The sequence below is a fragment of the Cololabis saira genome, chromosome 14 (assembly GCF_033807715.1).
Source record: "Cololabis saira isolate AMF1-May2022 chromosome 14, fColSai1.1, whole genome shotgun sequence".
Taxonomy (NCBI): domain Eukaryota; kingdom Metazoa; phylum Chordata; class Actinopteri; order Beloniformes; family Belonidae; genus Cololabis; species Cololabis saira.
Window position 1 is genome coordinate 11,401,185 of NC_084600.1, and position 23,281 is coordinate 11,424,465.

The following is a 23,281-nucleotide window of genomic DNA, read 5'->3' on the forward strand; positions in this document are numbered from 1 at the left end:
CTATAGTTATAGTTCAGGTGGAACACACACACACGCACACACACACACACCCACACACACACACACACACACACACACATAGCCACACAGACATATACATCGGCCCGTTCATCTGCATGCTCGCTCTGCAGTTTTGGGGGTTAGATAGTCGCGGTAGCCTAGCCTAGCTGTGATTGGGTCCCGGGACCTGGGATAGTTGCTGCTCGTGTTTCTGCCTGTTCTCGTGTCTGTTTGTTTTTTTTGTTTTTTTTTCTTGCAGATTTCCAGTGCTCGATGTGCGCTTCCATGTGTGTTCTCGCGCCTTGGATTAGCCGCAGACGTATATTGAGGGTCTCCCATGGCAAACAGGTCCTAGGTGACGGGCCAGACTAAGAGCGGTTCACAAGTTGTCATGAGGAGAAAAACACAAAGACCCGGCCGGGCTCAGCCCGAAATGGCAATGTGGGCCCGCCTTCCCGTAGGCCCACCACCCGCAGGAAGGACCGTGAGAGGCCGGTGCCATGTGGACTGGGTAGCAGTCGTGTCGGGTTGCCTCGACGACCCAATCCCTGGACCAAAACCCTCTCAGTGGGTACATGGAATGTCACGCTGGGGGGGAAGGAGCCAGAGCTTGTGCGTGAGGTTGAGAGATACCGGCTAGAGATAGTTGGCTTCACCTCCACACATAGCTTGGGCTCTGGAACCCAGCTCCTTGAAAGGTGCTGGACCCTCCACTACTCTGGAGTTGCCCAGGGTGAGAGGCAGCGGGCTGGTGTGGGCTTGTTTATAGCTCCTCAGCTCAGTCGCCATGTGTTGGAGTTTACCCCGGTGAACGAGAGGGTCGCTTCCCTGCGCCTTCGGGTCGGGAAACGGTCTCTCACTGTTGTTTGTGCCTATGGGCCGAACAGCAGTGCGGAGTACCCGGCCTTCTTGGAGTTCCTGAGAGGAGTACTGGATAGTGCTCCAACGGGAGACTCCATTGTTCTACTGGGGGACTTCAACGCTCACGTGGGTAATGACAGTGATACCTGGGGAGGCGTGATTGGGAGGAACGGCCTCCCCGATCTGAACCCGAACGGTGCTTTGTTGTTGGACTTCTGTGCTAGTCACAGTTTGTCCATAACAAACACCATGTTCAAGCATAAGGGTGTCCATCAGTGCACATGGCACCAGGACACCGTAGGCCGGAGGTCAATGATCGACTTTGTTGTCGTTTCATCTGACCTTCGGCCGCATGTCTTGGACACTCGGGTGAAGAGAGGGGCTGAGCTGTCAACTGATCCCCACCTGGTGGTGGGTTGGATGCGCTGGCGGAGGAGGAGGTTGGACAGACCGGGCAGACCCAAACGGATTGTGAGGGTCTGTTGGGAACGTCTGGCTGAGCCCTCTGTCAGGGACGTCTTCAACTCTCACCTCTGAGAGAACTTCTCTCGGATCCCGGGGGAGGCGGGGGACATTGAGTCCGAGTGGACCATGTTCTCTGTTTCCATTGTCGACGCGGTGGCTCGAAGTTGTGGACGCAAGGTCTCCAGTGCCTGTCGTGGCGGCAATCCTAGAACCCGGTGGTGGACACCGGAAGTAAAGGATGCCGTCAGACTGAAGGAGTCCTACCGGGCTATGTTGGCCTGTGGGACTCCTGATGCAGTAGATAGGTACCGGCAGGCCAAGCAGGTCGCGGCTCGGGCAGTCCTGGAGGCAAAAACTCGGGTCTGGGAGGAGTTTGGCAAGGCCATGGAGGAAGACTTTCGGTCGGCCTCGAGGAAATTCTGGCGGACCGTTCGGCGCTTCAGAAAGGGGAGGCAGTACTCTGCCGGCACCGTTTACAATCCTACAGACATGCCTTCCATTGAGGAAGCAGAGAGTGAGGACTCGGGGACATGCTCATCCATCACCCAAGCCGAGGTCACTGAGGTAGTTCGTAAGCTCCTCAGTGGCAGGGCACTGGGGGTGGATGACATTCGCCCTGAGTACCTCAAGTCTCTGGATGTCGTAGGACTGTCTTGGTTGGCACGCCTCTGCGACATTGGAAGGGGAAGGGGACAGTAATGCTGGAGTGGCAAACCGGGGTGGTGGTCCCTCTTTTTAAAAAGGGGGACCGGAGAATGTGTTCCAAATATAGGGGGATCACACTTCTCAGCCTCCCCAGGAAAGTCTACTCCAGGGTATTGGAGAGGAGAATACGGCCGATAGTTCAACCTCGGATTCAGGAGGAACAATGTGGTTTTCGTCCCGGTCGCGGAACACTGGACCAGCTCTACACCCTCCGCAGGGTGCTCGAGGGTTCATGAGAATTTGCCCAACCAGTCTACATGTGTTTTGTGGATCTGGAGAAGGCCTTTGACCGTGTCCCTCGTGCCATTCTGTGGGGGGCGCTCAGTGAGTATGGGGTCCGGGGCCCTCTATTAAGGCCCGGACAGCCCTCTATTAAGGGCTGTCCGGTCTCTGTATGATCGGGGCAGGAGTCTGGTTCGCATTGCCGGCAGTAGATCAGACTTGTTCCCGGTGCATGTTGGACTCCGGCAGGGCTGCCCTTTGTCACCGGTCCTGTTCATAATTTTTATGGACAGGATTTCTAGACGCAGCCAGGGGCCGGAGGGGATCCGGTTTGGGAACCACAGGATTTCGTCTCTGCTTTTTGCGGATGACATTGTCCTGTTGGAGTTCAAGTATCTTGGGGTCTTGTTCACGAGTGAGGGAACGATGGAGCGGGAGACGGATCGGTGCAGTGTCTGCAGTTATACGGTCGGTGTACCGGACCATTGTGGTGAAGAAGGAGCTGAGTCCAAAGGCGAAGCTCTCGATTTACCGGTCAATCTACCTATGGTCATGAACTTTGGGTAGTGACCGAAAGGATAAGATCACGGATACAAGCGGCCGAGATGAGTTTCCTCCGCAGGGTGGCTGGACTCTCCCTTAGAGATAGGGTGAGGAGTTCGGTCACCCTGGAGGAGCTCGGAGTCGAGCCGCTGCTCCTTCACATTGAGAGCAGTCAGCTGAGGTGGCTTGGGCATCTGTACCGGATCCTCCTGGACGCCTCCCTATGGAGGTGTTCCAGGCATGTCCCTCCGGGAGGAGACCCCGGGGAAGACCCAGGACACGCTGGAGAGACTATGTCTCTCGGCTGGCCTGGGAATGCCTCGGACTTCCTTTCGGAAGAGCTGGAGGAAGGGTCTGGGGTGAAGGAAGTCTGGGTATCTCTGTTGAGACCGCTGCCCCCGCGACCCGGGAACAGATAAGCGGCGGACGATGGATGGATGGATGGTGACATATTGAAAAAAATATATCATATTTATTTTATATCAAAAATGCACATATATATTCTTTAGGTTCTTACCAGCATTAATAAATGTGCAGACAAGGTAAAAAAAAAAAAGCTTCAGTTTCAGTATTTAGGCCAGGGGTCCCCAAACCTTTTTCAGTGGGGGCCACAACAACTTTCCTTTCTGTGATGGGGGGCCGAGGTTAGTCTATAAAAGGAAATGATCTGCCCCGGCTTAACCAGCGGACTTCAGTGTAAAGCACATCTCTGTGGACTGATTCTTCCTTCTTTGCAGCACAGTGCTTGCTGGTGAATCAAGCAGTGGACTTGTAGCGGGAGTGTGAGACCTCTTTCTGCCATTTCCTTTTTCACGTGCCCGACGAGCCCGCATGACGCGCCGGTCATATTTGGAGCACCGTCCGTTGTGATGCTGGCCAGCTTAGACCAGTCCATATCCAACTCTTCCATTGTTTGGCAAACTTTACCAAAAATATCCTCCCCTGTTGTCGTATCTGTGAGACTTTGTAATGCTGCCAGCTCCTCGGTAACTTCAAAGTTGGAATTTACTCCCCGAATAAAAATGAACAGTTGTGCTGTGTCCTGCATGTCGTTGCTCTCATCCAATGACAACGAAAAATACACAAAATCTTTAGCTTTCTCTTTCAGCTGGGAATGTACATTCTTCATCCCGCCTGGTGACTGTAGATGCGGACAGACTCACCGCGTTTAGGACATCTTTCTTGTCCGGACACACCTCCTCCGCAGCAGTGCTCCAAAACTTTTTAATAAACTCCCCATCACTGAACGGCTTTCCACAACGTGCTATCAGTTTAGCTACCTTGGCCCGGACGGACGCCACGTTCATCTGCGTCTGACGCAGTAATGTGCTCTGTTGGGCTAATCCACATTTTAGCTTGGTCACACCCTGTCTCTCCTCACTTGGCCCTGCAGGCTAGCACACTGCTCTCCATGGCGGGTTTAATAATGTCGACGAATGTTAAATTCTTTGACTGCTGATTCTCTTTCACTGCTACCGTTTCTTTGCAGATCAGACAAACTGCCTTTTCCTTGCACTGAAAAAAAAAAGTCCACTGCTGTTTGAAATCTCTGCACTCTGAATCTATTTTTCGTTTCCCCAAAACTTTCTGCATTTTGTCGTCTTCTTCTTTTTTTTTTTTTTAGATTTTTATCCCAGTTTTTTCCCCCATTTTTTTCCCCCATTACCTAAGTAAACGTCCTGGGCATTGCCATCCTCTACCAACCCCGGGAGGGCCCTGCTCTCCGGCCGGACGTAGCGCGTGGAAGGATCACGTTATTCCGGCCGGATCCTCCCCACCCCATCTGTTCCCCGGTTGGCCAGAGGGGGCATGTGTAGCCCAGGACTGTTACATGTTTTTGTGAGGGTAGCTCACATTAGCTACCAAGGGAACACGGGGAGAACATGCAAACTCCACACAGAAAGATCCTTTCACCAACCCCACCCAGGGTGTGGTGCTGAAGTCATGGGGGAACTAACACGCACTTCAGCGCCCACAGCGTCCCCGGTGGGAATCGAACCCAGGACCTTCTTGCTGTGAGACGGCTGCACTACCAGCTGCGCCACCTTGCCCCTTTGTCGTCTTTTTCTGTCAGCTCACCACTCGGTCACGGTAAAAGTCACGTCAGAATATACCATTGTGTGAGGGGGTGAAGATGAGCCACTATTAGTTATAAATAGCTCATAACTATGGTCAATTTTAATTAGAATGCCAACATTTAAGTACGGATATCTTATGATAGGAAAATAAAAATAAAAAATAAATAAATAAAAAATCTCTGGGATCATAAGTGGGCCACCCCAATTGCTTTGGGGGGCCGGATGTGGCCCGCGGGCCGTAGTTTGGGGACCCCTGATTTAGGCCCATTAAAAAAGAAGTCATTGAACGCAAGCCAAGCAAATTGATTCGACAAAGGAGAAACAGATTGTGCTGAGCATGAATATAGGGATACAATGGGAAAATTCATGACCTCATAAATATGACCAAAAAGACATGGAGCGAAGGTGAAAAAAAATCAGTGTGTAAGATGATTGATGATGATAAACTGCCAACTTGAGGGTTGAAGGAGCAACGCGGGTCGCTGTGTTCTTACCAGTGTGGAAACAGCAGAGGTGTACATTGGAGTGTGTCCCGTTGACATCAACACAGGCTGCAAAATAACAAAAGGGAGACGGTAACTATGCAGGACGTGCGGATGGGAACAAGAGAAGAACAGTGCGTACCATTTCAGTTTGCGTTTCTGTTTCAGTTATCAAATATGACTATTGAGTGTGCATTATAATGAAAATGTACAACCCCCAATCAGAAAACTGGAACTGTTAAAAAAAAAAAGTATTCTGATTGCAGACGGCATGAGCCCTTCATTTTCAAATGTCACTTTATCAGCTTCATATTATTTGTGAATATGCAGCTACTTCTGTTTTTTAGACCTTCATTGGATTAAAACAAAAAAGAAGAACTTGGAATAGGGGCTTTGATACAGAGAGAAAACCTGGAATATTCTGTACAAGTGAAACAGATCAAGAACACCAAAGTGCTAGATTAATTAGGGGTACATTGTAGCAGTAGTAGTGGAGGGGATTTTCTTAAATGTAGAAAGGGACATGCCTGCTATATGGCATCAGGGAGAGAACATCACACTGTGGACAGATTTACTTTGGTCAGATAAATCAGTATTCCAGATCGTTTGTGCAAAAAAAAAAGTTTAAGACTTTAGAGCTATACATGTTGCCTTCGGATCTTATATTCTCCAGGGACAAGATGATGTAATGTCTCACAGACACGTTAAAAGGGCATGGCTGAGAAAGAAAAGGGAATGAACTGGCCAATCGGGACTCCTCACCTTTCCAAAAACAATGAAAATTAAAGCTGCAAGCAGCGATGAACGGGCCCTCGCACCCTTGCAGTGGAAGCGCTTGTATGACTTGCATGTAGATGTCTTCAGGCCTGGACATTTAGCGGATGACACCACCCACGACTCTCTATATAAAACCATTCAAAAGTTATGGCAGAAAGTAGGAACTATCAGATATCGACCAATCAGATGAAGAAACGGGGCTAATTTGCAGCAATTATGTTCAAGGACTCAAAACTGAGTCCGATGATACCACCCAAAAGTCTTTATGTCAAACCATTCAAGTTATTGCAGAAAATCGGAACTATCACATATCGACCAATCCGAAGAAGGGGCCGGGCTAATTTGCACCAATTAAGGTGAAGGACTCAAAACCGACTCCGATGACACCACCCACGACTCTGTATGTGAGAAACCTTGGTGTTGTTTTCAATCAGGATTTATCATTTAAACCATATGTTAATCAGGTTTGCAAAATAGCATTTTTCCATCTTCGTAATATTGCAAAGATTAGGAAAATCCTCTTGCAGAGTGATGCAGAAAAACTAGTTCATGCGTTTGTATCTTCTAGACTAGATTACTGTAATGTGTTTAGCAGGATGTCCAGGTAATTTGCTGAATAGGCTCCAGCTGATCCAAAATGCAGCAGCACGAGTACTGACAGGAATTAGCAGGAGAGACCACGTCTCTCCAGTGTTAGCGTTGCTCCATTGGCTACCCGTAAAATTCAGAATCCAATTTAAAATTGTATTACTTGCGTATAAAGCCCAAAACAGCTTAGCTCCGCATTATTTGCAAGACCTGATAGTGCCTTATGTTCCTGGCAGAGCTCTCCGTTCTCAGAGTGCAGGTTTACTCGTAGTTCCTAGAGTATCCAAATGTAGATTTGGAGGGCGGAAGTTCTGCTATCAGGCACCATTACTATGGAACCAACTTCCAATCTGGGTTAAGGAGGCTGAACCCACCTCCACCTTTAAAACTAAACTTAAAACCTTTCTGTTTAATAAAGTCTATAGTTAGTGTTTAGTAAACCTCTAGCTGGTGTTGGTAAATTTCCAGTTAGTGTAAACTCTAGTGTGTTAGAGTCAGTAGTCATAGTTGAAGAAGCTATAGAATAAGTCTATAATAGTTAGTCTCAAATATAGCTTTGTGGTAGATATGCTGCTATAGGCCTATGCTGCAGGGGGGGCACCGACATGATCATGCATATTCTATTTATTTTCATATTTTTAAGCACTCAAGCACCTTTTTAAGTTAAGTTAAAATTTCGTTTTAGTTAAGTTGTTTAGTTAAACTGTATCATTATTTGCTTTTCTGAGCCAGAGGCAACGACATTTCGTTTCCCAGTGCAGTTTGTTACATGTGTCCTGAAAATGACAAATAAAAACTTGTATCGTATCGTATCGTAGGAAAAGAGTTTCACTGCTGTCAACAAAAATATGCTCTCAGTCCGCTGACATTCTGAGTTTTTGACTCGAGTTACATGTTTAGAAACTGTATACACATTATTCAACACATTTAAAAGAGTTAAAAGACTGAATTCATTTTATATTGGCTGGTTTTAGAATATGTACTATCGACCAGTTTGATTTTATACTTCTGAGTTAATGTGAGCTGAATACATTTTTTTTTTTCATTTTTGCCCCTGTTGTCCATTAAAAGGTCAAAGGTCACCATTACTGACATGAGTTCAGGAACAGACATTGGTTTGCATTATTTATATTTTTTAGATATCATTTTATAATGAAGTTTCTTCTTCTGTTTGATGTCATTTTCAAAAATCTAAACATGCCTGAATATTCTCCCTTTATTGATAGCAAACTTGGATCAAGTTTCTGAAAGGTCTGTTTTAGTTACCTAAAATTTCATTTACATGTGAACATAAGGCTCCAAAATATGAAAATCACTCGTCTACATGTGGACAAAGCCTGAAGTACCAAATGGAAGAAGCTCCAAACCACAGCCTGAAACTGGGTCTTTATTTTTCCAACTACTTGAGGATGCATACAACTTCCATAACATGATGCAGACGATTCACTTGAACTTATTGGAGTCCAGATGTCATGGCTACATTTTGTTGGTGTTTGGTTTGGAGCTGGCATGCTCAACGAGGCACACCTGGTTCTCATCCCAGACAATCTATAAAGCCTGGCCAAGACAGACCACGCCTGTGCCAGATTATTCTGTCGCAACTGGTATGCTAGTGGCTTCAGTTTCTAGTGACTTTTGTGTTCAGTCTTCGCTCCTAACCATTCCTGAGATACCGGGGTGCCTCTCTGCCGTGCCTGATCACTCACTGCGTGTGCTTCAGCGTCTACCCGTGCTCAGCCCTGTCCTCCGCCACCTTCACCTGCCTCGTTCTCGGTTTTTGGAAACACTGTGTTTTACCAATAAACACGTTAAAAATGACTTTGTCTATGTCTCTGCATTCTGGGGTTCCAAACACAAAACCGATACGCAACACCAGACTTGTTTTCCCCTCATAAAGTATTCAGCGCTCCCTGAAGAAAAAGGAATATATATATATATATATATATATATATATTTTTTTTTTTTTTTCTTTTTTTTTTTTTTTAAAGTCACAAAACTTCATAAATAATAGTGGTAATCCACAGATAGAAATAAGTCCGGGCTCTGCAAACAGTGTAAACAACATCAAACTGCAGCCTCTACTATGATAGAGAAAAATATCCTCAAGACCCGCTGCATCTGTGTCTCAATAACAAAGTTATTGTTGCCATAATTCAGCTTTATTTTTATCCATCATCTCACATGCTGGCTGTCATTTTATAAATATTGCTTTAAATATTTTTTAATAAAAAACTTTTTTTAATAAAAAAACACAAACAAAAAAGACAAGAGTTTAATTCACAGAAATTCCCAAATTGAGAATCTAATTTGTGCAAATTTGGGAAGTTTTCAGTGTGTCTCTTGGAAGAATTTGGGAGGTATTGGCTACTAGTGAAAATACTACTACTCCCTAGTACTAGGGAAAATTATTTTACAGCATATATTCAGAAACACATGCCGCTGTGTTAAAAATGTAAGAAGCTAGTAAATAAGAAGGTAATGGTGTGCTGGAGTCCGATGTGGGAAGCACTTTTCCACTAGTACCTACTCAGCCCGACTCGACTCGACTCGCCTCGGTTTGGTTCTTTTCCACTAGGGGTCTAACGTGCCGAGTAGATACTTTTCTGTAACTACTCTGCCGAGGTTCTAAGTAGGCTGGGTCGGCTGTATCTGACATCATCACACTACAGGCCACCGATTGGTCGGGGGGTTGGAGTCAGACGTCTGAGTCAGGAGGTGGAAGTAGTGAAAGAGCGACTCTGATGGCGGCTTCTTCATGTTATTCAACAAGCAATGGCAGCAAAAGTCTGTTTGGTGATCCAACACTGAGGTGCAGATGTTCATAAACCTGGTGGCTGAGGAGAGAATTAAAAAGGGATCTAGACGGGAGATAAGGAACGACCAAGGAAGGAACGACGGGCGATAAGAAGCTCTGTCACTTCATAGCTGCTCGCGGCTCCAGTTGACTTTTCAGCAGCGCCGAGACAAACTAAAAAAAATTTAAAAGCGTTGCCGCTTGAAGCTTCTCTCTCTCTCATTTTTTAACTTGATATCAAACACAAGTCACAGCTCCAGCAGCACATCTATCATCTCCTCCAGGTTCTACATCTTTAGTGTTGTTGTCTTCTTCGTTTAGATCACACAATCAAATACGTCACAGCAGCTTCACTCCAACCTCCTACTTCTCATCTGGGTATTGAAAAGAAACGAGGGCAAGACGAGTCGTGGCGAGTCGAGTCAGGGTGAGTAGGTACTAGTGTAAATGTGCCATAAGATAAGATAGATAAACGCAACTATGCTGGGGTACTTAAAGGTGGAATGGCACCGGCCCGTGGATATGTGAAGATGTGATCATGTGATCATCATCATGTCTGGAACATTCTCTACACACTGACCAAGCTTGTGTTTTTGATGTCAAATAAAAGTTGCTGGTTGAAAGTCTTTGCATCCTACTGATTTATATTGAAGTGCAGACTACAAATAGACATAAGAGGTGTGACATGAGAGGTGTTTCTTTTTTCCCTCCTCTTTCCTAGTGTTATCTTTTTCTTACCTAATGAAATGGCGTTGCCTATCCATGCTGCAGCCTCAGGCACGTGTCCATCCATTTTTTATGTTTGTTTGTTTGTTTTGTTCACTTTGGGCGGGCTGTGCTGAAATGTATTTCGTTGTGCTGGGACGCTGGCTCAATGACAAAGAATATTGAATCTTGAACTTGAAAATTAAAAAATATATCTTTCATTTACATATAGCCCAGACCAGGGGTTCTTAACCTTTCTGACCTTGGGGCCCATTAAATATTATCATAATATATATATATATATATATATATATATATATATATATATATATATATATATATATATATATATATAATTCAAGTAGCCTCATAGTTGTAACAACATCTGCATCTGACTGTTATATTAAAAAAGTACATATTTGCCAATTAACATGTGTAACTTGAATTAAACATATTTTTTTCTCTTAAAAATAAAATAGATTTTATTTTATTTTTCAAATGCTATCTTATTTTATTTCTCTACCAGCAGTTTGAATTTCCCCTTTTCTTTGTTAATTGTCTCAACACATTTTTATAATAAATGAATATAAACACATCTTACAATTGAACAGTTTTGCAGTTTCTCTTTCTTCCCCTCTTTTAATCTTATGCCCCCACTTTCTGTCGTTCAGTCAGAGAACTGAGCTCTAATTTCTCCTGTCAGGACTTTAAATCTGGGCTGGATGGTTTCAGGTTCTCATACACATGTGAAGGTGCTCATTTTTGGACCTGGAACGATATTTAGTTGTAATTATGTTCATTGTGGAGAAAGCTGCTTCACAGCTGTATCTGGACCCAAACATGGGCAGGATGTTTTAAGATGGTCAGTTTATTTTTCTGTGACTTCAGTTCAGACTTGAGTGGATATGTTTGATGAAAAACTTTGTGTTTTGTTTCAGTGGCGTTTCACTTTCGCACTTTAAACGCCACGGTCTCTGAACGAATGAGACACTGGTTTTGTCCCAGTGTGAAGACTGAACTAGGATGAATCGGTCCATTCCGGGTTGAACTTCCCTTGCCACCTGTTACGCTTCTCATCTCTGTATATAGAGCCAAGCTAATTACCGTATTTTGACGACCATACGGGCACCGTGTGGAAAGACGCACCCTCAGTTTTGTGTGTGTCATTTCTGGATTTAAAACACACACACGGCGCACCGTGTGGAAAGGCGCCGTCTACACACACGGAGCGCCGCCTTAACACACACACATACAAGTGTCTATTTAAAAATAGAGCGGGAACAAAACTTAGTTTGATTTTACTTTAAGTTATTTACATTAATAAGTTGTCAGGACTCAGTGTGTCGGGTTTCATCCAAGCCTGATCAGCTGCGACGGGCAGAGCCAGCCCCGCAGCTCTCTGGTCGCGCTGCAGCAGAGTCACCTTCCGATGCTTTTTCGAAAGCCCGAACAGTCCAGTCCAGCAGACACGACAGCCCACGCATCTACATCTACCGTCTCATCCCGCTGCTGCTCCACATGACTTATGTGCTGCTGACGCCCCCCCCCCAACTCTGGTCATCCCGCTGTTGCTTCTACCTGCCTGCTGTGTGCTGTCGACGTCTCTGACTCCCCCAGTCTGGCCTTCGGCAGGAGGGTCCCCCCTTATGAGCCTGGTCCTGCTCAAGGTTTCTTCCCTCCTAAAGGGGAGTTTTTCCTTGCCACTGTTTGGCTTAAGGCTTTTCTCCCACTATGGGAGTTTTTACCTGCCATTGTTTATATAATAATTGCTCGGGGGTTTATGTTTATGTTCATGTTCATGTTCATGTTCTGGATCTCTGGAAAGCGTCTAGAGACAACATCTGTTGTATTAGACGATATATAAATAAAATTGAATTGAAAAAAAAGTCTTTCACCAGTAACGACGGAGCCGCCCGAGCAGCAGCCTCAGCCGACCTCGCCGGCCGCGGGGACGCGTCGGGATAAATGATCACGCCGCGCTCGCTCGCTCTGGGCGCAGACCCAAGTAATCGATCCCTGATCCTGGTGGATCTATGTACTCTGTGCAAAATGAAGGATTTACTCTGTAAATACACACAATTTCTCTTACTATTACCGTATTTTCGCGACCATAAGGCGCACATAAATTTTTTATTTTATTTTTTTAAATGTGCCGGGCGCCTTATGAAACGGTGCGCCGTGTCTATTACCGGAATTACGGTAATGTAAGGCCGGCCACCATGAGAACGGTAAAAAGAGAAGGGGGCGGGTGAAGCCCCCGTGAGTTGCGGACGTGAATGAGACCATCCACTGAGCTGTTTAATGCGGAAACAGAAGATGAAAACTTTTAAGGATTTGCTTGATGTGTAAAGTGAAATAAAATACAATCAAACTAAGTTTTGCTCCCGCTATATTTTTAAATAAGCACACTTGTGTGTGTGTTCTGCAGCGTGTGTGTTTTGCATGTCGGGAACCGAGGAAGCACCTGCCGTCGGGTTGCGGGGTCCGATCGCCGCATCCCCGCGGCAGATCCGGCTGAAATGCCGGTGCTCTTTCCCCGGGAGCCCCTACTACCAGTCCATGTGGGCTCCTCCGGTCCCGGCCGGTCGGAACCGTCCACATTCCCCGGTTAAAGCCGCGGTGATGCGCGCTGCTCCAGCCCGACTTCCTGGTTCCCCAAGCGGGGTCCGATCGACCTGCTTTGCGAGCAGAGATTTCTGGGGTACGTCTCAGGTCTGATCAGCTTCCCCCTCTGAGATTTCCAGCCAAATCTGTCGGTTACAAACCCGGTACCGGATCTCCGACATGCGTGTGTGTGTTTTTCGCGGCGTGAAACACACACATTCTCATTTATGTGGTGCTTGCCTGCCACGCTGGCGCGAAACACACACATTCTCATTTATGTGGTGCTTGTCTGCCACGCTGATGGACAGAAACGGTATGGTGATTTTTAAAAGAAAAACTTTGCGGAGCGGGACCTGGGACGCGGGACCCGGGACCGCCGCGGTCGGGATCCGCAGCACAACGGGGTATGAAAAGTTTATTTACTCTTGTGCTTGCCTGCCACGCTGATGGACAGAAACTGCCGGCTATGGTGATTTTTAAAAGAAAAGCGTTTTCTAAAGAGACTTTTCCAGCCAGAGTGAAATGAAAAGGGCTGGTGGCTGAGGCAGGTTTATGTGCGGCGACCCTGTGGTTTTTTTAAATTCTTTAATGCGGAAACAGAATATGAACCTTTGAAGGGTTTGATTGATGTGAAAAGTGAAATAAAATATCAAACTAAGTTTTGCTTCCGCTCTATTTTTAGCGTGTGTGTTTTGCAGCGCGCGTGTGTGCAGCTCCGTCTCTGTAGACGGCGCCTTTTGGGTCGGTGCGCCGTATGTGTGTTTTAAAACCAAAAATGACACACAAAACTGAGGGTGCGCCTTTTCACACGGTGCGCCGTATGGTCGTGAAAATACGGTACACGTACAGCTAGCTGAGTGTCTTCTTCTCCTCATTTGGTCGGGAGTTGCTATGCAGTCCTGCGGCCCCAACGGCCCACACGTACAAAACTGAATTCTTTTTGCGGCCCACTAGGTGGCGCTCGCGGCCCAAGTGTGTGCCGCGGCCCTATGGTTAAGAATCACTGGCCTAGACACTTTTTCGAAATAATGTAATAAATTCACTATAAGAATCAAAAAAATTATTTTTGTCTGGTAATGGCACAGACATCCTTCTAAATACCGCACACACTTTTGTGAACGGACTTTAATGAGTTCTGTAATGGATCTTAAACTCTGGAGGGCCCACAACACTTCTCTTCACTTTCTCTTCTAAACAGACTTTAAAGCAGCATAATGTAACTTTCAGCTTTTGTTGATTTTGGCGGCTCCTTTGGACAAAAGCGGTAGTGCGTTACCAGTAGTGTGGAAGGGTTCCTACCATGCTCCTCAAAGTTACATAGTGCCAGTGAAGGCGATACAGACCCCTCAGACCATGACAGAGGTGTCATTAAACCTGTTGGAAGTTGATGTACCATCACAATGACTCTGGAAATATTATATAAGGTAGAAAAGTTACATTGTGCTGCTTTAATAAGCTCATCACGGCAGAATTAAGAGCAAAGACTGTCTCATGCCCCATCACTTTAATTAATGATGGACCTTTCAACTGTCAATAATTAATGATCCCTTGGCAGGTTCGGGACGGCAAACTCTGCTGGGACCAAAGGGATTAATCAAACCAAGAAGAAAGGTGAAAAAAATGAAAAGAAAGGAAATAAAGAGAGAAATAGCATGTTTACCTTTTGTGAAAGAGAACAGATGTTTCTACAGATATTTTAGTGACTGATGACATTAAAATGGTGCATGTGTTGTGTTTTCATGCATCTTCGAAAATGTGTTTTATAAACATTATAAAATATCCCTAAAGATGAGTTTACTGGCATTTGTAGCAAGTAACTATGTACAAATATTTTTTTTAATGTACTTAAAGCGACACTACGTAACTTTTCCACCTTAATATCATATTTCCAGAGTCATTGTGATGGTACATCAACTTCCAACAGGTTTAATGACACCTCTTTCATGATCTGAGGGGTCTGTATCGCCTTCACTGGCACTATGTAACTTTGAGGAGCATGGTAGGAACCCTGCCACACTAAAAAACTACAAATTTTACGGCTTTGACTGCTTTACGGCACATACGTCACTTCCCCCTCCTTCCCGATTCGCAGTCGAGACGAAAATGGGCGGGGCTTAGAGCGCAGCTCCGCAGAAGCTGGTAACCCGTTGCTGCGTTGTGGCTGCAGCAGCTCCACATAACAGACCAGGGAAAAGATCCTAATGGTTTAACTTTTCAACGGTTTCCTGCTCGGAGGCAGAACCACGCAGGCCAAGTATCTGATATAACAGAGTAAAAGAGTGAAAGTGTCGTCGGGTCGCTTTGGATCGCGGCTGTAACGACCAAACACACAGTAAAGCCTGAATTATGGTTCTGCGTTAAATCGACGCACATCTACGGCGGTACGTGGCGACCAGCAACGTACGGTGCGTGTTGCCGCGTACCCTACGCCGTAGGCTCTGCGTCGATTTAACGCAGGACCATAAACAGCCTTAAACCACAAACACTCACACAGACCGGGGTCGGATCAAAACACGGGTTTTATTCCCCACTTCGCCAGCTAAACGCAGTTGCTGGCCAGCTCTCTGCGGTGCAATTAAACCCCAATCTTCAGATAAAACTAGTTTGTTGAGGAAAAAATATTAACTCTTATTTGTAGCTGCAGAGGAAAAAAATAATATAACGAGGAAAACAAAAATAATCACGCCTCGGCGGCTCTTCAGCATAATACAGCGGTCAAAAAAAAAGAAAACAGAAGTAAGAGGGATACAAAACATGTACTGTATGTTGTATTATACAAATTTATTGAAACATATGGCTCTTCAGTAGAGATTTGATATGGATCCAGACCGTTAATAATCATTATTTTCTCCATATACTGCTCCCTGGCTTCCTTGTTTAAGGTATCCCGGTAAATTCCAGTTTAACATCTTTTTTTTTTGCATTCCGTCTGTTCACTTGGTGAAACAGAAAAGCATCCAGTCTCCTCTCATCAAAACAAATGCAGCGACGGGACAGGAGTTTTCTGGCAGTACGCGCTGGTGCTCATGGGAAACGTAGTGTTCTTTCTGGTAAAACACTACCGCTTTTGTCCAAAAGATGCCGCCAAACTCAGAAAAGCTGAAAGTTACGTTGTGCTGCTTTAAAGGAGCTTGAGGCAGGATTGAGGCAGGATTTATGAAAAAAATTTGTATACGTTTTAAGTTTTCTAGTAATAATGTCAGATGAATCGTTCCAAATCAAAAATAATGAGCCCTCTAGAGTTATTTCTGGCAACTTTTCATTTACCCCACTGCATGGCACATGCATACTTTCTCTTTGATAAATGTTCCCCAGACCATCTTTTGTAACTCAGTTCTGCAAAAAAGAAATTTATTTTCCTGCAATAATGCAGATCAGAAGAATCAGTGCCCCTTTATGTATTCAAAGCATGGGGCTAAATTGCCTTTGCTAGTTGATGCCAACCACGAAGTATGTTCAGTTAAGTTCCTCTACTGACCACTGGGGGCTGGTTTCAAAAATGAGTCAATCTCCTTTGACTCCCATGTTAAAATCTTCAACTTTTTCTGGTTTAAGAAACAGATTTGGTTTCCAGAGCTACATTTCACATGATCTGTAACAACTAGATAACAACTTCATTTGAATGCGTTCATGCACAACACTGAGTTGCATCCACTGGCATTGCTGCTATTACTTGCCAAAACCATGCCAAATATAACACTGGTTAGCTCAATAATCATGACGTTGGTGGAAAAAATAATGTTGAACACCTAAACCATATCTACAGGATTTTTTTTTTCCCTGGATTAAAAAAAAAGTCATCTTAACAGACAAAATGCTTTGTATAAGCACTGAAATATTGACACTGAAGAAACACATACAGTTTAATACAGTTTAAATCTTTTTTTAGTGAAGCCACAACATGAGTGATTTAACATTAGCTGCTTTATATGAACTATTCAGATATCTGTCTAGCTTGATGCGTAGATAAGATCTGTTAACCTTTTTATACTTTTACTTCCAGTACTTTACTACCTATCACACCAGAAAATGACTTTTGACACTCAAGTACAGTAAGACTGTAAGTGACCACCAGGGGGGGTTTATAAGGCTGATTGGGCCTATGCTGGCGCTGCTGCTCCGGAAATGATATCGGGGGTTAGGTGTGTGGACACACGCTGTTTTGTTTCACATGTAAGCCGATACACCCGAGTAGCCGCCGTGGTTCGGGAAACAGATGAAGATCAGTATGTAACCTAAGTATATCAAGGCAACAGCGTTTCATATAATTGTATAAAGTAACCTTGATTGTGATATGTGTCTAGCTGCTGCCAGAAGAGGGTTGTGTGGAGCGGAGACGTTTTAAGTAAAGATTTACGCCCTTGGTGAATATTGTTTATGTCGTATGGACTATAGCTGTCATGAGTTGTTTTTATAATTAATATATTTTTGTAATTAAAGCTTTTCATGTGTTTTTAAGTTTCACGGTGCCAAGAGGAAATAAACGTGTAAAAGACTTTTACTCAAGTAATGTATTAGTAAGTGACTTTAGTTTCTATTAAAGTCATTTTTAGGTAAGAAATTTGGACTTAATAATTTTCAAGTACTTTATACAAGACTGTAGGCATTTTTAGATTGGATCCCGCTAATATTGGATGATATGTTATTTGTCACCTTGTGGCTCAAGGCGAGTTGAGGGGAGGGAATATGAGTCAGGAGGGGTTAACCGTATAACATAACATAAGCTGTGTGGGCGTGTAGAATGAAAAAGTAACACGTTTTTATCACTACGCCTTGTGTTCCTTCTGGCAGGGGGACTGCCAATGGAAATTAGCCTTTTGGCTACAATTGCGTGCATTTACATTTTTTTAAATGTTCATTAATGTACATTGTCACTCTATAAAAAATAAATGCAAAAGAAAGAAAAAAGAAAGAAATGACGTATTATCAGCACAGATGCTTTGACTTAACGACACACTCAAGAGTCATCGACAAACAAAAAGAGAGACGCTGTGAAAAGTGGCAAAAATCAGATGCAAGTCTCTCGCTAGAATTAGGTAAGTGCACTGTGCTTAATAATGAGTCTTTTGTAGTGTCTTATATAATCATCAGCACTCAAATGCTTTTTACATAGGATTTAAATGTTAGTGCCTCTTTACTCTGCACCCTCTCAGCATCCTTGAGGAGAAATCTCCATGGCTGCCACAGCTCACGCTGAGCTAGCAAGTATATTTCAAACAGCAGCACTTATAACTCATATATATATAAAACAATAACTCAGCTTCTCCTTTTTATCCATTAAAAGACAACATTTAAGTGGGCATATCTAGGGATTTCGTTGTACATTGCAGTCCCAAATGGAAAATCACGAACTCTCTCAAGACTCTCAAGCCAGAATGGGCAGTGAGGCTGTTGATTAACGTGGGCATTTGAAACGGATCATCATTAAGTGGCCGTTATAGCTTACACCTTTACATTTGTAGCTACAGTAAGCATTTGTTAAGGCACTCCAGGCAAGGTGCTCATGTTCCTACTGACGTCAGCTGGATCTTCATAGCTTGTTACTGATAGCTCTCGTGCTGGCTGTCTCAATGTCCCCCTTCTTTGTCATGGCATTCTCATTAATTTTACATATTGCACTTGTACGACATGTGTCTGACGTAAATGCTATTAAGAAGCAGTGCAGTGTTTGAACAGAGCTGATTTCAACCAGCATTAGTCACCAAACTGTGGGTTACTCATTCCATTTCAGGATGTAACTGCACCGTTCCAATGTCAAGCTCTTCCTCTCAGGTAATGGAGAACGGCCATGTAGTTTCACAGCAGCTACTACATGCATCAGTCACTTATAATTTGATTTTGCCTTTGAAACTCATGAGCCAGTGTGATATTTGGTTTCATACATTGCCCTCACTAGCATAATTGTAAGAAATTTTATTTCAAACCATTACTAGTATTCACATATCTAGTTTAGATGAGAACAGCGGTGTAAATGTGAAATGTATCCTGTCTCTAATTTAATTTTTCTCAAGCTTTTAAGTGTTGATATCAAATTGCCTGCTGTGTATTTTCATACAGTTTAAAGTTGAGACTCAAAAGTACAACATAATATATTTATTCCTCATGATCACATTATATTCTCATCAAAGCACTTTTGTGGAGGAATTAAGGTTTAAGGTAGACCATGTATTGTATTAAATACAACATTACAACAGATAGTGTGCGTGCGGTAAAGTAAGATAAAGTTAATCAGCTTAGAGGATGTTATGTTATTGATAAAGGAAATTCAAACTAAATGAACATGTCTGTCTGGCAGCTGATAGATCTGGAAATGCTGACTGGAATCTTGGTAATCACAAATCAGAAATACGTGTTTATTTGTCAACAATTTGAAATGAAATAATCTCTCTTCGTCAAATGTACACATACAATTATCCGTCTCTACAGTAGTTACATTTGGTTTAATTAGTAGTATATATTGGAGATTTCTGCAGCAGAATATATTTCTGCAAAGCTTACCGAGAAGTTCTCGCTACATGATGAGGTTCACATACTAAATCTCACTTCATGTACCAAGTACGTAGTCACACAGGGCTTTGTTGCCACTTTGTGAACACTTATAAGGAAGAACAGGTGTGCCATATGGTGTTACTCTGTTGACGTAGTCCTGGAAACTACTGGATCCACTCCAATCAGGGCCCACCGTTTTTACACAGTCCTTTTACTTTTACACAAATCATTTGCATTTGGTTGGGTTTAGGGATGAATAACACATGGTTAGGTTAAAAAAGTATACATAGTCAGTGATAACACATCTAGGTGTACTGTGAGCACATGTGGTCCAACAAAAGCCAACAGATACATTATTTTCATGATTTTGATCGATAGCATGTTTGACTTTTACATTTAGGAGATGTAGGAACATTATAAGACAATTAGAGACATACAAAGATTCAATATTCACTTCATTAGTTACACATTTTTGCCTTGAAGACATCTCAATTCTCCATTACATGGGTTCATCAAAGTGCAGGAATCACTCTTCAGAGTTTTAGGCGCACATTGATGTGATAATATGGTAAAGCTGCTGATGGTTGGTCAACTATACTTTCATTAGTGATTGTGTGAATCTCCCATTCCACCACACCCCATATGGGCTGCCTTGCATTCAGATCTGGTACTGTAACTTATGGCGCTTTTCCACTAGTACCTACTAAGCCCACCTTGCCTCGCCTCGCCTCGCCTTGGTTTGCGCTTTCCCACTAGGGGTCTAATGTGCCGAGTAGATACTTTTCTATATCTATTCTGCCGAGGTTCTAAGCGGCTGAGTCGGCTGCATCTGACATCATCACACTACAGACCACCGATTGGTTGGGAGGTTGGGGTCAGACGTCTGAGTCAGGAGGAGGAAATCAGAGAAAGAGACTCTGACTGTGGCTTCTTGTTCATTTTATTCGACAGGCAATGACAGCGCAAAAGTCTGTTTGGTGATCCAACTCTGAGGTGCAGATGTTCATAAACCTGGTGCTGAGGAGAGAATTAAAAAGGGATCTAGACGGAGATAAGGAACGACCAGATCTACCAGGAGCTCTGTCACTTCATAGCTGCTCACGGCTCCAGCTGACTTTTCAGCAGCGCCGAGACAAACAAACAAAAAAAAAAGCGTCTCCGCTTGAAGTTTCTCTCACTCTCATTTTTTAACTTGATATGGAACACAAGCCACAGACCCAGCAGCACATCTATCATCTCCTCCAGGTTCTACATCTTTAGTGTTGTTGTCTTCTTCGTTTAGATCATACAATCAAATACGTCACAGCAGCTTCGCTCAAACCCGCCTACTTCTCATCTGGTTATTGAAAAGAAAGGAGGGCAAGGCGAGTCGAGTCGAGTCGGGCTGATTAGGTTACTAGTGTAAAAGCGCCATTAGAGACCATGTGAGTTAAGTGACTTCTATGTCAAGTTGAAGAAGCCAGTTTAAGATGATTTGAGCTTTGTGACATACAGTAGACCCCTACCCACCTTTAATGCTTGCAAGGCACTAAGGCTCGGCGCCATGGCCGAAACCGAACAGGAAGTCGGCCATTTTGAATTAATCGTGTAATTTTGGCACAATTTATGCCATTCCTTCGGCAGTTAATACGGCCCGAACCGTAACGTGCACCCAGGTGTGTTATACATCAAAATGTACGTCTCAATCCTGCGAGGACGCAAATTACTTTTCTCAGTCAAAAGCGTTACCATGGCAACGCTAGATGCCAAAAAGCACGCCTACCCTTCATCTGATTGGTCCATATTTGATAGTTCCTTTTTTCTGCCATAACTTTTGAATGGTTTGACATAGAGAGTCGTGGGTGGTGTCATCGGACTCGGTATTGAGTACTTGACCTTCATTGGCATGAATTAGCCCCGCCCCTTCTTCTGATTGGTCGATATTTGATAGATCCTATTTTCTGCCATAACTTTTAAATGGTATGACATATAAAGTCGTGGGTGGTGTCATCTGACTCGGTTTTGACTCCTTCACTTTAATTGGTGCATATTATCCCCACCCTTCATGTGATTGGTCGATATCTGATAGTTCATACTTTCTGCCATAACTTTTGAATGGTTTGGTATAGAGAGTCGTGGCTGGTGTCATCCGCTAAATGTCCAGGCCTGAAGAATCTACATGCAACTCATACAAGCTTCCACTGCAGCATGAACGTGCACAAGGGTGCGAGGGCCCGTTTATCGCTTTATCCGTATTGGACTGAATGGACCACACCGGGTCAGTTTACTTCTTTTCACTCAATTGTCCAAATGTTTATATTCCAAATCCATTGTGGTGATGTAAAAAGGTGAAATCACACTAACTCTGACAAAAGAAAAAAAAAAAAAAAAAAAACACTTCTGGCCATAACTGTACATAGAAATCTTAACTATTATGTGTTTCTTTGTGAAATTGGTCCGTATTCAAGCACTGTAGCCTGCTTCTTTATGCACAATACATAGTGTATTGTGCAGTGGTAATGATGCTGCATACTGATCGATAATCAAGTAACAACACAAGTTAGCATCTCAGTGTGTATGTGGGTGTCCTACCTTCACAGGAGAGATATGCGTATGTGGTGTGTAGCCATGTATAGCCTCCATGGCAGTGAGGTTCTTGTCACTCATATGAAGCATCTCTGCACTTTTCCCTTGAGCCAGATGTGCTGGACTGTGCTCCAGGGGGGGCGTCTCCTCATCCTGGTACCTGTACTTCTGCAAAATGAACACATAGATACATACCAGGGTGTTAGTCCATAACATACCTCCTGTATGAAGAGAAGCCATGGAAACTATTTTTTTTTTTTTTTTTTGCAGATTTCCAGTGCTCGACGTGCGCCTCCATGTGTGTTCTCGCGTCCTGGATTAGCAGCGGATGTCACCGCAATATACATATATATGCCTTAGGTTCTTAAAAGCATGGTATTAACCATTAATATGTGTGCAGACAAGTAAAAAGAAAAAAAAAAAGAGTAGCCATGGAATAAGTTTATTTTATTACGAAACAGTATCTTTCATTAGACTGGCCAGCCACACTAAATGTGTGCACTACATGTGTACATTTCGTATATACAAGTGAAAAGTGGGGACACCACTGGAACAAAGGACTTAAACTGCATTGTTTGCATTGCAACATTAACGTCCCCCACAACCACATGGGGCAACCAGTACCATGATTCATAATTTTCATCATGTAAGCAGCTCATGCAGCTTCTTCCTAGTAACCCTTACTCCCCTACCAATATCCCACACCTGGGCAACCTGCCAGCAGCCCACTGTTTAAGCCACACATGCTACGTTTCATTTCTAGGCGTGATGACACAAAAAGGGCACACAGCATTTTCCATCACAAACAGATAAGAAGGTGGGCAGCATCACAGTGGAGATCTGCCACCTCATCCTGTGGCTGAGAGCTTGTGCTCTCTACAGATATGTAGCCCTCCTCCCCCAAAAGCCCGGTATGCTCACAATGCACTACTGTGCTGCACTGCAGATGTGAAGGAGCCCGTTCAGAAAACCAAGAAATCTTCAGATGGATCACTCTGACTACTGGCCGGTGGTCTCACAGCCAACCCCACTGCTCTCCAACTCTCACTCGCATGCTCCTGTTTTTTCTGTCTTTTTGGGAGGCTGGAAGGAAAGGGAGGTACATCACTGAGCCCTGTTTCAGACGGGGTGCCTAGCAACCAGAGCAGAGCAGAGATTGCAGAGCCACAGTTGGGGCTGGCAGCATCGGTCCTGGATCACATTACACTGAGGCAGCGAGAAAGAGGGAGCGAAACAGAGATGAAGACAGAGGAGAAAGTGAGGGGGGATGGGTAAAAGTGAAAAAATCTGTCCATTTATATTGGGAAACAAAACAGCCAGATGGGACAGAAGAGGGACAAAAAAATGAAGTTATTTATAGCATTGTTTTTAAATTAAAGGTTAACAAGCAGGAAACTAAACAA

The 23,281-nt window shown here is 44.0% G+C and overlaps 1 protein-coding gene across 6 annotated transcripts in view; it reads right to left on the bottom strand.

Annotated features, from left to right (window-relative positions):
- The window catches only part of LOC133459580 (disks large homolog 4), a 155,619-nt gene that overhangs the window by 55,612 nt on the left and 76,726 nt on the right, over window positions 1-23,281 (bottom strand). For all 6 annotated transcript variants that reach the window (XM_061739673.1, XM_061739675.1, XM_061739672.1 and 3 more), the window contains exons 2-3: window positions 21,885-22,046; window positions 5,369-5,425 (exon numbers count right to left, since the gene is read on the bottom strand). In XM_061739673.1, coding sequence (XP_061595657.1) covers window positions 5,369-5,425; window positions 21,885-22,046 — 219 coding nt within the window. The remainder of the gene's footprint in view (window positions 1-5,368; window positions 5,426-21,884; window positions 22,047-23,281) is intronic.